This window comes from Monodelphis domestica, chromosome 2 (genome assembly GCF_027887165.1).
Source record: "Monodelphis domestica isolate mMonDom1 chromosome 2, mMonDom1.pri, whole genome shotgun sequence".
Taxonomy (NCBI): domain Eukaryota; kingdom Metazoa; phylum Chordata; class Mammalia; order Didelphimorphia; family Didelphidae; genus Monodelphis; species Monodelphis domestica.
This window is the reverse complement of record NC_077228.1, coordinates 541,983,528-541,997,613: the sequence shown is the minus strand read 5'-3', so window position 1 is coordinate 541,997,613 and position 14,086 is coordinate 541,983,528. Positions and strand designations below refer to the sequence as shown.

The 14,086-nt window shown below is 47.7% G+C and overlaps 1 protein-coding gene across 3 annotated transcripts in view; it reads right to left on the bottom strand.

Annotated features, from left to right (window-relative positions):
* The window catches only part of TRPM8 (transient receptor potential cation channel subfamily M member 8), a 52,898-nt gene that overhangs the window by 38,054 nt on the left and 758 nt on the right, over positions 1 to 14,086 (bottom strand). The window contains exons 1-5 of one of the 3 annotated variants that reach the window (XR_008916908.1): positions 12,760 to 12,827; positions 7,643 to 7,799; positions 5,683 to 5,860; positions 1,368 to 1,540; positions 1 to 36 (exon numbers count right to left, since the gene is read on the bottom strand). The exon at positions 1 to 36 is cut by the window's left edge and continues 139 nt beyond it. Coding sequence is in view for 2 of the 3 variants with exons in the window: in XM_001376523.5 (XP_001376560.4) it covers positions 1 to 36; positions 1,368 to 1,540; positions 5,683 to 5,860; positions 7,643 to 7,799; positions 12,760 to 12,833 (618 nt within the window). In the remaining variant the exon portion in view is untranslated. Of the gene's footprint in view, positions 37 to 1,367; positions 1,541 to 5,682; positions 5,861 to 7,642; positions 8,157 to 12,759; positions 12,834 to 14,086 lie in introns of those variants that run through there. The other 2 variants (XM_001376523.5, XM_056820143.1) reach the window with 2 other exon arrangements.

Sequence of the window (14,086 nt, the reverse complement as noted above, 5' to 3'; positions counted from 1 at the left end):
GAAGTCATCCATGATATACTGGGCTGAGAAATGTCCCTACAGGTCACAACGAATGTTATTATTGAAATGTGAGGAAGGGGCTCCTTTAGGGGCCTCTTATCAAAGGATCCTCCTGGAGGTTCTAGAAAGAGCTAACTCTGGTCATGCAGGAAGTAGGCTCTGGAAAGCGTAGGAAAGTACCGAATGTATGAAGAGCCAGGAAGTCATTGAATGTTTAGGAAGTCTAGTGCAGGGAAGCTAATGTATAGAAAGAGTGTACTAATCATGGCCTACACTTACCCAATGAGATTCCATGAAAAAATGCTCCCCAACCTCTACTTTGGGCTTAGCAGGCCACCTTCCTCATAAGGAGTGCTTCATGAATGTTTATCAGCTAGAATTCGAAAGTAATCGGTTATTTGGTTCACATCTGTGATTTGAGACCTCCTTCTGGAGAAAATCCTTTTACTATGCAGATCCATAATTGTTCTGCAACTTAGTGCCTTATAGAGTTCCCTTGGACATGGAGATTTGGAATGACTTGGCCAGGGTCATTCAGCTAGCATCATTCAGAAGCAGGATCTGAGCTCATTATCCTGACTTCAAAGCTGCTCCTCTAATCACTGCACTTTCTGTTCGTTGACTGTGTCATCAAAGAAACTAGAACAGGAGCAGACAGTATGTCCAGATGGGATCAAAGGCCCTGGAACCAATAGGAGCCAAAGAGTACATCTTGGGGTAGAGTGGCATAGTGGGGACAGATAGATAAGAAAAGATAGTTCCCCAAGGAGGGAAGCAGCCTTGAGGAGTATTGTCTCATGGACCAGTGAAGAATGTTAGATATGGATTCAAGAAAGAACTTCTAAGTCATTAAGCATGAGGAGATATGAGTTATCCAATTGCCACATGTGTTTCCTACATCGTATTTGTAAGAGAACGTGTCTCAAGCTTTTAAGAAGAATGTTTTGTACCAAGTATTATTACTATACCATTTGAATAAATGCCTTTCCGGAAGGTAATGAAGTCATTTACCTGGTTGTTGATGGGAAGCACAGCCATGGGGGCTCCTGAGCTATAGTACTAGAAATAGAATTCCTCAAAATTACCTCTAGGGCCACAAATGTAGTTGCAGTAAGCAGCCCTCTGGGACCCCAACTGTGAGGATCAGTGTGTGAATAATCCAAAAGTGGTGCTACCTTTATCATATGTTTACATGTTGTTTCCACTCTATAGAACGTAAGCTTGAGAGCAGGTATTATTTGCCTTTAATTATTGTACTCCCAGTGCCTAGTACATGATTAGTAAAAGCTTGCTGATTGCTGATGTAGCCAAGTTCCTGCATGACTTCTCAGATCCCATCCCCAGCCAGTTCACAAGGGCATTCATACCTCAGCATCGCTGTGTCTGATCAAGGTGTCCCGATTGGAGACCATTCCCCAAGCTGCTATGCCAATGGCCACAATGTTCTCTTCGGAATTCCTGCTGATGGTGTTATCTCTCACCACCTCACCAATATACTTCATCAGACCATAGTGAGTACCTCCAGTGAGAATCCAGGCCCCTGTGGAGAAGTGTCAAAACTAGCATTCAGCTGGCAAAGTAGGGAATAATGGTGCCCAATGAAATCCACAAGCTGGGTTCCATTTGGGGGAGTCATTCCCTTAGAATCACACACAGATAGGAGAGATGGGAGTGTCTTCTGGATGGCCAATCCCTATGTGATAAGTCAGAAAACAACAGAATTTTAGAGATGGAAAACTACTTGATCATGAGTCCAACCTTCTAATTTTGTAGATGAGGAGGATCTGAGATGCAGATCAATTAAGAGCTAGATGGGGGAGAGGAAGAAGTTCTATACATGAAGGGAGACTCAACTGCAGCAGGATTGCAGAGAGAAAAAGACCATTCTTGATGTTTTCTGACACTTTAGGGTCACAATAGGAGACCTGAGGGTGCCATCAGTATCCATGTATAATAAAGTGTAATTTTACAAGGACAGTCTTCACCCCATCCTATATGGAATGGCAGCATGTGCTCAACTTTACATCCAGAATCATTTCATGCCAGAGTTGGAAGGGATGTAAGAGACCATTTGGTCCAACCTATTTCTGAATGAGTGAATTTTTCAAAATGCCCAACAGAGGATCATTCAGCCATTCTTTTAAAGACCTCCTGTGAGTTCTGGGCTAAGATGGCCACAGAGTAGAAGCAGCAATCTTCTTCTCCTTACCACCAACCAATATAAAGCACCTCAAAACGACAAAAATCAAAATCAGATGAGCAGAGGGGCTCTACTATAGGCTGCAGCCTTGGAGGTAGGCAGGGTTTGGGCATTTCCATGCTATAAGGGGGTAAAATTACTCCTACCAAAGCATGAGCTGATCACCCCTCCCTCACTCCACCTATGGTGCCAGAGTCAGAGCAAGTGGGGCAATATCTAGGTTTGGGGGGGCTGACACCACAGACTTACCCCTGAGAGCAATGAGACTTGGGACCCCAGGAGGCTGAGGAACATGGAGCTTGGGTACAGAGATAGGGCAGAGAGGGGCTGCCCACATCAGACAAGGCAGAGACTGAAAAATAGCCTCAGGGGAAAAACCACTCTGTAGCTCACTACACAGAAAGCCTGCCCTCCTCACTCAGACTTCTGGCTGGGAAGGGAAGAAAAAACTAACACAGCAATGGCCACCAACACCCAAGAACTACAATCTATAACTACCAAAAAAATAAGAAAAAGACTTTGACCCTGGATAACTTCTGTGGAGAAACAACAGCAGACTACAGAGGAGACAGCAGAGGGCGACAAGAAGCAAACACATCCAAAATTTCCCCCCCAAATGGAAATTGGTCACAAGCTCTCAAGGAACTCAAATTTGAGTTTAAGAACTAAGTAAGAAAGATAGAAGAAACTTGGCAAGAAAAGTGGGAAATTGCAATTTAAAAGACAGAATCTTCCACTTGGAAAAAGAAGCCCAGAAATAAAATGAAATGATAAGTGAATTGGGGACCTGAATTGACCTGCTGGAAGCCATGAAAAACAGGATTGACCAAACTGAAAAGGAAAATCAAAAGATCATAGCTCAAAACTAATCTTTAAAGACGAGAATTGGGCAAGTAGAAGCCAATGATCTCACAAGACAGCAAGAATTAATAAAGCAAAGTCAAATGAATGACAAAATAGAAGGAAACATGAACTATCTTATTGAGAAGACATATAACCTGGAAAAGAGGTCCAGGAGAGACAATTTGAGAATCAGGTCTACCTGAAAACCTAGAAACGGAGACCTTGACATCATACTACAAGAAATTATCCAAGAGAACGGACCTGATATTCTTGAACAAGAGAGAAAAACAGACATTGAAAGAATCCATAGATCACTCCTCAAAAGACAACCCCCAGGAATATAATTGCCAAATCCAAGAGCTTCCATGCTAGGGAAAAATATTGCAAGAAGCCAGAAAGAGACAATTCAGATATCAAGGAGCAGCAATCAGGATCACACAAGACCTGGCAGCTTCCACACTAAAGGACCGCAAGGCTTGGAACATGATATTCAGAAAGGCAAGGGAATTGGGTCTTCAACCAAGGATCACCTACCCATCAAAACTGACTATATACTTCCAGGGGAAAGTATGGGCACTTAACAAAATAGAAGACTTCCAAGTATTTGTAAATAAAAGACTAGAAATAAATGGAAAATGTGATGCCTGAATACAAAATTCAAGAGGAAACATGGAAAGGTAAACAAGAAAGAGAGGGGAAAAAGGAATAAAGACCTCATGAAAGAGAGAATCCATTACGTTCCAGAGTAGGTCATTCCACCTTTAGAGGTTTCTAGTGAGTTTCATTAAAAGGAAGCCAAAGCAGGTCTTTGTCTTTTGCATGCATCTCTCTTAGCAGAGCCATTGGAAGCCCTTTCCCAAGCGCTCTATTCTTTTAGACCTTGAAGACAGCTGTGCCATCCACTTTGAGTCTTTTCTCCAAACTAAAAACTCCCAGATCCTTCAGCTTAGGGGCAAATCATAGTTCACATGCAAATGGGGTAAGAGGTCAGGGAGAAGTTTGACTGTAACACCACTAAAGCTGTTTTCTTTTTGTTACCGAATGGCTCGGATGACCGGCAATTTCCAACTATCATGTGTGGTATTCAGGGAAGAAGCAAGCAGACTGGCAGTTCTGCTGGCTCAAAAGTTATGACAAAGTGCAAAGTGACACTCCCAGAGGTTGGGGATGGAGTGAGTAGTTCTCTGATAGCATTTTACACCAGCTCATTCTATTGATTCCGGGGACATTAGGGATGATAGCAACATGCTATTAAAGATTGTGCAAGTACACTAGGCTGAAAGTCATCTCAATTGCAAAAAAGCCTGGTGGTGCATGCTCGTTTTGTGTGGGCATGTTGGCCACTTTTCAAAATGGAGTCCCTCATTTCAAGTGAGGGAGGAGAGGAAGAGCCCTCTTCATCACCTCCACAAGCCTCTTCTCTCATGGCAGGATCTCAGAGTCCTTCATCGTTCTTGCTCCTTTCTAATGGATTTTCCCTGGTCTCTCTCTCTAAAACAGGGGACCCACTAACAGAGAAGAATGCCAGAATGTGACGTGACCAGCCAGCCCACTCCTGCGGGTTGGTCACTTTGCACACTTGGGCATAATGCCGATGCCACTTTTCAAGAAGCATTTTGGCTTTCTGGCCTACCATGGCACACTGGTGACTCCCAGGGAGCTTTTAGTCTATTAGAACCTTCCTCAAATGAGCAGCTGACTAGGCAAATCTCCCATGGTACACTGGAAAGAATATTGGCCTGCCTGTGATAGACTGTAGAGGTTCTAAACATGGCTCTCCTCTTGACGATTCTAAGGGCTAGAAGTAGTTTGTTTAACTTTGCTGAGCCTCTTCTTAACCAAATCCCTTTACTCTGGAGCCTTCTCTTTTCTTCCCCCATAAGGGGGTTGGGCTAAACGGTCCCTGAGGTCCCTGACACCTGTTTCCTCCTCATCCTCTGTGAATGATAACCAGATAGCCCGAGAATCCAGAGAAAAAAATCCCCAGAAGCAAGCGAGTTCAGGAAACAGAAACAGAAGAGCTCTGCTGCCATCTTTATTAAAGGCGATTCACACATTCCTGGTCTTATGCCCAACCTTCTCCTGGCCCCAGTTATTTGTGTGTGAGGTACCGCATGCCTTAGAGAAGCTGCAGAGCAGAGTGGTAAGTCACTACCCGGAGACCCAAGAAGATCTGTTTGAGTCTTGCCTACGACACCCCTTGGCTGTGTGACTCTTGGTAAACTGCGTCACCTCTCGGTATTCTAGGCAGATGGCTAAGACCGTAAGCCGTAGAGAACGGGCCAACCTGCATTTCCTCTCTTGGGAGTCCCTTAAGCCAATGAAATGTCAAGTCGAGGCCGTGGCTCCAATTTGTGTGCTGAAAACAGTTGTGTTTGGGCTTATTGTGTAGCTTGGCTCTATCTGACCTTTGGAAGTCTGGCGGTACGTAGGGACCTTCTTGGAATAACGTTTTTAAACGAGGAAAATAAAAGCCGCGCGACTACGCTGGAAACCAGTGGGCTGAAGTACGCTTACCGAGGTAGTCTCATACCCTTGGTTGAGAATTCTCAAAATACAATGTACTACTCAGCTATCAGTACTAGCCCTACATATGCACACAGCGATCTCCTTTCTGGACAAATGGAAGGCTTCCTCACCTTTGGACTGCGCTATGTAGATCAGTCGGCTGACTATCTTGCGCATGCGTGGCTTGAGAGCAAAATTTTTTGCCCCTCCAGTGACAGAGATGACCAGATTGGGGGTTTTCAGATGCCAGTGCTGGGTCATCAGCTCGTAGAGGATTTCCGGGTCTGTGTCGCATGACAAACGGATGTACTTAACGGAGAGAGGAAGAAACAAGAGTGGCAACGTTAACTAGCATTCTGCTCCCCTTGCTCTTGAACCCTGACTAGTTTTATCTCGTTGGCTTCCTGCTCCGCTTTTGTTTGTTTTGAATTCTTTTGGGAGAAAGACCGGCATAACAAGACGGGCCAAGTCAGTGCTCTCTGCTCTTTTCATCCCTTCCTTCTCATCCATTCCTGGTTGAAGTTTGGATGGAAATATTTGAGAACGGGACGAAGCCCTTAAAGGAACACAAGCATTGCCTTGTCATCCTTAAGTCATCCTATAACAGGATGGCCATAGTATTCTTATTACCTCTCCGCTCTGGGACCAGTCAATCCATAAGCATTTATTTTAACTCTCAGCAAAGTCTACCATGAGCCAGGCGCCTTGCTATGTGCTGGTGATCCAAATATAAAGTCATTATGGTTGTTGCCACCAAGGTGCTACGTTCTCCTGGAGGTGACAATTAAGGGTGACCCTGAGTAAAGCAGATCTCTCTGCTCAGTGCCAGCGCTCACATTTCAGAGAGCCGGGGAGCATTCGGGGAGGGGGAAGGGAAGATGAGGGAGGTGCCTTGAGAGCAGAACACGTGACAACTGGTTAAAGACCTGGCAAAGTTTAGCTGGGAGGAGAGAAGGCTTAAGTACATGGGGCATGTGAGCCATCTTCACATATTTGAAGGGTTCTGAATAGAATGGCAGCCTTGTTCTCTTTGGCCCTGGAACGCACAAGTTCAGGAATAATGGCTCAGGAAGAGTGGTGAGACCGAGAGTTAGGGAGACCCAGGATCCCGGCTTAGCTCTGACGTATACTGGCCATGGACCGCGGTCAGCCATGTCACCTCAGGAAGCTCAGTTTCTTAATCTATAAAATGGCAACTCTAAATCTATGATTCTGTGTTGATGTTGCAGAAATGGGACATTTAGACCTGATGAAAGAAAGCACAGGGAACCCATGACAGCCCAGTCCGGCTAGGAAAAGAGGAGAGGGCAGAAGATTTCTCTTTATTGTACCCAAAGGGACAGGGCAAAGAAGAAACAGCTCTCCGTGTTCTCCATCCAATTATAAATGTCACGTCTTATTTTCCAATCATTGGACCACCAGAGAGCTGTGATGTTCTATGATGAGCGATGCTATTTTGTTAGTTTGGCTGGGAATTTTACCTAGAATTGACTCAAAGTGCCACTTTGGTGAGAGTTCCTCAGTGGCCTGTCACTTCCTATCTGGATGATTGAAATGCTTTGAACCTCTGTTTTCTCATCTGTAAAATGAAGGGGGTCGGCTAGATGTGACCCTTCAAAACATAGGTCTTTAATACTACGCTCTTCCATTGCTCTAGGCATTACATATTGAGTTTTAGACATATTAGCAACCTAGAGCTGGAAGGAATGTATAAAAAGAGCAGGTCCCTGTCTTCACATCACAATGAAGCTGGTGAGCTTTGGGAGGTCATCCAACGAGTTAGTGCCAGAACCAGAGCTTTTGGTTAGAGCTGATCAAAATTATTGGTTTCCCCTAAAGACACTGTGGGTTTTCTTCATTCTCCCTCCTCTTGTTTTCTTTTTCTGTCTTGTCCCTTCTCTCTATGCTAGGAGAAGAAAGACCTAAGTTGCTGGGCCCAGGAAAAGTTTGAGTCCAGGGTTGGGCTCTCTAGGCAGAGCTCCGGTGTGTGTTAGGAAGTTGGGGAGGAACTAGCCCTTCCGATAAAACAATTCAGGAAGCCTTGGTCAGGTGCATTTTGGGACTGGCTAATTCTGCCATATAGACACTTACCTTTCCTTTCTTCCCTAATGTTTCAAATTGAATGTCCCCAAAGGCATCAGTAGGAAATTCTTTGGTGTGTTTCTTGTAATTCCATTTCTCATTTTGGTTGATCTGAGTGCCTTCGATATGCTGGTTTTGGGCATAGCCACACTTACACATGTTGTCCCTGAGAAGAAGGGTATATTATGGAGGGAGGGAAGAAGAAAGGATTAGCTGTTCTCACAGACACATACCAATGTCATCCCACTTCCTTTCATTAACTGAAGGTTCCTCCACTGCAGTCTTTCCACTCCTCTGATGCCTCAGGGTGGCATGGAGGTGGTGACTCTGGGGATGCCTTCTGAGGGCCCTACCAAGATGGAAAGGTTCGGGGTGTGAAAACTGGATTTAGTTCTCTCCTGGTTGTAACAATGAAGGTTCTTAGCACTTCCTTTATTGTGAAGATTAAATTGTAATCCACAATCTATTTTTAGATTTTAATCCCCAACGTGTTAACTAAGCATTTAAAGTAGATCTACCCATTTTAACTACAAAAGGTGTTAACTAACTACAAAATATGTGAACACCCATTTCATACATTTAGTGGGCAGTCCTGAAGAGAAGAGTCTGCTGTAATTGGTAGACATAAAATTTAGGGGAGGTGACACAAGAGAAAAAGGTCTTTAAATAGAGGAAAAAGAGGCACACAAGGATATAGATCGGTAGATCAAGAATGAAGAAGAGTCATTCAGAGTAGAGACTGGAAGACAGACACTCAGACTTGGAGTGAAGACACTTGGCTGTGGAACTGGATGCCTGCAGGAGCTCATGCAGGAGACCTCAGACTGCTTTCCTTTTAGATGGTCACTGTGGTGAGTAGTAAGGCTGACTTAGTTTCCTTGCCCTTTCTGGAAGTGTGAACCTCCAATAAAGGCCCATCGTCTTGAGACTCCTTTCCCCTGGTTGGGGCTTAGAATTTCTACCTGGCTCAGAAGAAGCTCTCTCTCTCTCTCTCTCTCTCTCTCTCTCTCTCTCTCTCTCTCTCTCTCTCTCTCTCTCTCTCTGTCTCTGTCTCTCTGTCTCTCTCTGTCTCTCTCTCTCTCTCTCTGTCTCTCTCTGTCTCTCTCTCTCTCTCTCTTTCTCTCTCTCTCTCCTTTTATCTCTTCCTTACTTAATATCTTCCCTCTATTGTAAATAAACTACCATAAATCCCATTTACTTGAATAATTCATTTTGGGATTTAGTAATTAAAATCCCTGGCAACCACCAACTAAATACTCAGGTCCAACCATAAAACTAACAGGGGGATGGACCACTGGTGAACTGAATATCTACCCTCTGACAATCACCTTGGCTTTGCTCAGAAGGGCTCCCAAGATTCAGGGGGACCACAGGCTGGGTACTTTTTCAGCCCTCTTGAAGACAAGTTATCAAGTGACATTTCTTCCTTCCTAGACATCTTCTTCCAACCAGACCTACCCTCCCTCTCCCCTTATGGCTGAACCAGTGATCACACCCTGGATGTCTTAACCTATGCACCTTTAGAACCTTCCATCATGGACTCTTCCCTGACCTTCCCCATCCTGCTTGGTGAGCCCTCATCTGGCCTAGTTTCCAAGCAGGTCCCAGTCATGCTTCCATCTACCCTCCTGCATCTCTCCCCACCTTTGCTGATTAACTTCTTGATGAATTTGTCTTTTTCCCTTGGTCTCTGCCCCATCCCTCCTCAACCCTGACTTCTGCTCCCAACACAATCGATCTCCAAAAGAGTCAGTGGCCCAATTCTCATCCTCAGCTTCCCTTTTAGCCTTGGGACACGTGCTATTAATCGGCTCCTCCTGCTGTAGACTCTCTTACTAAGACTTCAGGGGTGCTACATTCTACTGATTTTCCTCTTACCTGGAGGACTCCTTCAACTCAACAAATATTCATAAGATGCCTACTAGGTACAAGCTTCTCTAAGCAGCTTATAAGGATGAGACTTTTTGTTGTTGCTCACTTGTATCTAACTCTTTGTGAACCCACTGAGGTTGATTTTTTTTTTTTTGGCAAAAATGGCCATTTCCTTCTCCAGCTCATTTTATAGATGGGAAGACTGAGGCAAAGAAGGTTAAGTGACTTGCCCAGGGTCACCCAGCTAGTAAGCATCTAAAGTCATATGAGGCCTCCTGACTCCAGGCCTGGTGTTCCAACCACTGCACCACCTAACTGTCCCAGGATGAGTTTTAGGATCATGGATTTAGAGGTAGAAGGGACTTGAGGCCATCTACTCCAATCTTGCTTATTTAATTTGCTTTATTTAAATTTTACTTAATTTTTTCCTCTCAATTAAAAAATCTCTTTTCTCTCCCTCCTGCTTTCCCCTTAAAAAAGAAAAGAGCAGCAAAGTTCTCCTAACAGATTCCTGCATTGGTCATGTTTAACAAGTGTATGTCCTTCTGTCCCCTGAGCTGACCACCGTCTGTTTCAGGAAGTGGGTAATAGACTTCATTCAGGGTCCTCTAGAATCATGCCGATCCCCCATTTTTGCCAATGAAGAAACTGAGGGTGACTTGCCAGGTGTCACACAGCTACTCAGCATCTAAGGTTGAATTTGAACCCAGACCTTTCTGATTTCAAGTCTCACCCTCTTTCCCCAATTCCCTATTGCCTCTGTCTTTCCCCAGAGTCCTGTTCTCTGTCCTTTTCCTGTTTCTACATGGTTTCCCTTGGCAAGCTCATTCAGAAAAACATTGTAGGACTTGTTCAAACTTATGCAGACCGAAGGAGGCATGACTGGGACAACCAACCATCTACCAAGCTCCTACAACACTGCAAGTGAAAATATCAGGAGGCCGCAGAACTTCCACGGACCGTAACGGACAACCTTAGTCTCACAGGGCAGCTGATAGGGACAGAAGGGCAAGGGGGGCTGCTGGGGCAGAGTGCCACACACATTGCAGCACGTGGCCTGTCGTGGGTCAGTTTTGCTTTAGCGTCTTTAGGCTCAGTGAGGGAGGGTAGATCAGAGTGGAAAAGCCCCAAAGTGATAACCCTACAAATGAGAATCAAGTGGACGCCATGCTCCCTGGTCATCTTAAAGAGACTCTGGGGAGACTTAAAAAATCCCTTTCATGATCTCTCAGAGAAGCACAGATTAGTGCCCTGGGCTAACACAGGCATATTGTTAGGTGCTTTGTAGGTCTGAACATAATCTTGTCTCCAGGAATCCTTGCCTACTGCTATGTTCTTGTGCTCATAAAAGCTTCTCCACAAACTGCCCAAGGCTAGCTTCAATGACAGTCAAGTTGCTCTCTCTCTCTCTGTCTCTGTCTCTCTCTCTGCCTCTCTCTGTCTGTCTCTCTGTCTCTCTCTCTGCCTCTCTCTGTCTGACTCTATCTAACCTTTACTTTCTGTCCTAGTAACAACTCTAAGAAGGAAGGGCAAGGAAGGGCTGGGCAAAGAGTTAAGTGACTTGTCCAAGGTCACGCAGCTAGGAAGTGTGTGAGGCCAGGTTTGAACCCAGGCCCTCTCAACTCCAAGCTTTGCCCTCTATTTGTTATGCTCCTTAAAGGCAATTCCATGAGGGCTTCCTGCTGAAGTCCCTGAAGGGCATAGCCCCAGCTATTTAGGAAATGCCAGCTTGCTCTGGCCTAAAGCTCTCCCGGGAGGGGAGCCCAAGGCTGGCCCCTCTTCTGCAAGACGGCCCTCAGCCCCCTGCTTTCCCACCCGCCCTTCCAGGCTCCTTCAGCTGCTTCTCACATGGCTCAACATGCATCCATTCTGGTTAATGTTCTCCAGCTTCTCAAGGCCCTTCCTCATGAACTGTTGTGCCCCCGCCTGAACAAAATCCTAGAGCTGCGGCTGAACTGGGGCAGAGGACAGGAACGCCAAGGGCTCCCTAGACCCCAATGCGGCGCTGCTAAAGGTCGCCGTGGCTTCCGGAGGGTGTCCCGTGGCACTGCTGACACAGCACGCGTTTGAAGTCCACTCAAAGTCCACAGATATTTGCTTGCATGCGCGGCTGATTATCTAACCATGCTCCTCCCATCTGGACTTGGGAAGCAGGGATGGGCGGGGATCTTTGAACCCAAGTGGAAGTCTATCGATCCTGCACCGCTCTCTTCCAGCGCCTAATCAGTGGCCAGATCTTGACAGCGGCGCCTGTGGCACTCCCTTTCTCTCCGCTCACATAGTTGGGACTCGAATCCAGGCTCCTTTCCTGAGCCATTGCAATGGCCTCCTACCTGGTCTGCCCCTTCCAGTGCTTCCTCTGCCTTCTCCATCTTCCACAGCCTCCTACGTGCCTCTCCTTACCGTTATGGGCTTCTGAAGGCCCTTTGGCCCATGTTGGCCTCCTGCAGAGGAACCTCCATCGTCTTTAGGACAAAATACCCACTTCTCAGGCCGGCACGGGTGTCTTGTCGTCCCTGCAGTGCTGCCCAGGCGAGCACACTCTCCGGGCAGTGGCTGGCTGCTCCCTAATCTTTGCCATTTGGCCCTGGGCAGGAAGGCCTGAGGGAGGCTACTCAAGTGGGAGAGGCGACGGGCCCATCCCCCGGGCTCCAGTGGTTCTGGAGAGGCCCAGCCTTCTTTTCGTGGCTCGGAGTCAGAAAAGGCAGCTTCAGACACTGCCGGTGACTTACAGAGACTCCTGTCTGTGGGCCAGCACTGGGGCCTCCGGCTCTCAGCTGGACCGTGGGGGGCTGGATGCTTCCTCGTACACAGCGGAGGCTTAACAAGGGCTCGTGGGTTCGATGGGTGACGAGGCCTCGAAGGCAGCTTCTAGCAGAAGCCCTACTTTCTGACTCACACTAGAGGACAAAGAAATGGTGGCTGAATGTCTGAATCCTTCTTTCCCCGCCAGGTAGCTTTCAGACAAAGCACGAGGTGAGTGCTTGCCACATGCCTGCTGAGTCACCTTCCATCTTAGAATCAAACCTGGGTATTGGCTCCAAGGGGTCAGGGCTGGGCCATGGGGGTCAAGGGACTGGCCCAGGGTCACCCAGCTGGGAAGTGTCCGAGGCCACATTGGAACCCAGGACCTCCCCTCTCTAGGCTGGGCTCTCCATCCCCGGAGCCACCCAGCTGCCCCCTGACTCTAATAGAATGTTGTTGCAATTAGAGATTGAGCCCACGGACCCACAAGAGAAGCAAAAGTGGCTTACGTGGCCTTGAGATCTTTGGTAAAGAAGACGCACTCTCTTTTCTTAAAGTTTTCCTGAATAAAATTCAGCAAGTCCTTTGGACAAAGGAGACAGAGCAGAACGTTACCAAGTGACGGGGAAGTGTGGGCTGCCCAATAAGAGCACACGTGAGCATGAGCTCTTTTGGTCTCTGGGATGCTCTCGGGCCGCGAGAATCACAGGAAGCCGAGAGGCGCCTTTGCCTTTGCTTCCGGGCTCCTAAGCTCTCGTTCCACCGAGAGCAGGAGTTGGGTGCAGGAGAGAGACGGCCAGGTTTGGGTTCAAGGCCAGCCTCTGACACAGGAAAACCAGTGAGGCTCTCCGTGCTTAAGGCCACCCTTTAAGCCCTGCTCTGCACCTTACTATGGAACTGCGCACGCAGAGCTGGATAAGACTAGCCCCAGCTGGCCCAACAGCCTCATTTTACCGAGGAAGAAGTTTGGAGTCAGAGTAGCAGGAAGGGGACGGGCTGAGATGCGAATCTCCCCGTGGGGCCTCCTCTTGCCCCCATCACACTTCCCCATCAGGCTTTCAGCCGGGCCGCTCTCTTTGGGATGGAAGACATGAATTTTGGAGACAAAGCTGAGGTTGGCAGAGGCCCACGTCTGGGGCTTTCGACATGGCCCCTTGGACTGGTCTGTCTTTGGTTTTATTCCACCGATATGGTTCACCCTGCCTTGGCCAGAGGGAAGAGAGTGCGGCGGAGCCTGGCCCAGAAGCACCACCAGCTACAATGGGGAGCTGGGAAGAGGCACTTCCTCCTCCTCCTCCTCCTCAGGCCCTCCTTGGTGCCTCTTCCCCACCCTCGAATGCGTCCTGTGGGTGCCTGCGGGGCCCCCTCCGGGAGGTGCAATGGTCAGTGCGCCTCTTTAGAAAGGCCGGGAGGGGATGTGGGCGTGGAGACCTTCCTACCCTGCCAGGAGAGACCCAGGAAGTGGGAACCAAATGGAAAAGGCGGAAGCCGAGAATCTTCCTCCCACTGAGCCAGGAAGTCCTCCACGTGGCAATCGCCAGTGCCCAGAGGCACCTGTGGCGGCTCTGGCAGGGGAGCCAGAGGCCCTGGGTTCAGATTCGACTCTGCCCTGCATTAGCGGTGTGACTTGGGGGAAGTTGCTTCCCTGCCCTGGGCCTCATTGCCCTCCTTTAAAAAGCAGGCATGTTAGAGCGTGTGACCCGCGGGCTTCTTCCCAGCTCTCCAGACTACGACCCCGGTGTGAATGGCTCCCCTGGCTATGGGGCTCTCCTCTCCCAGCCGCTCAGGAGCCTTTAGCACACGGAGGCCCCCGGAGGGAGCTTAGCCCCGGCCACT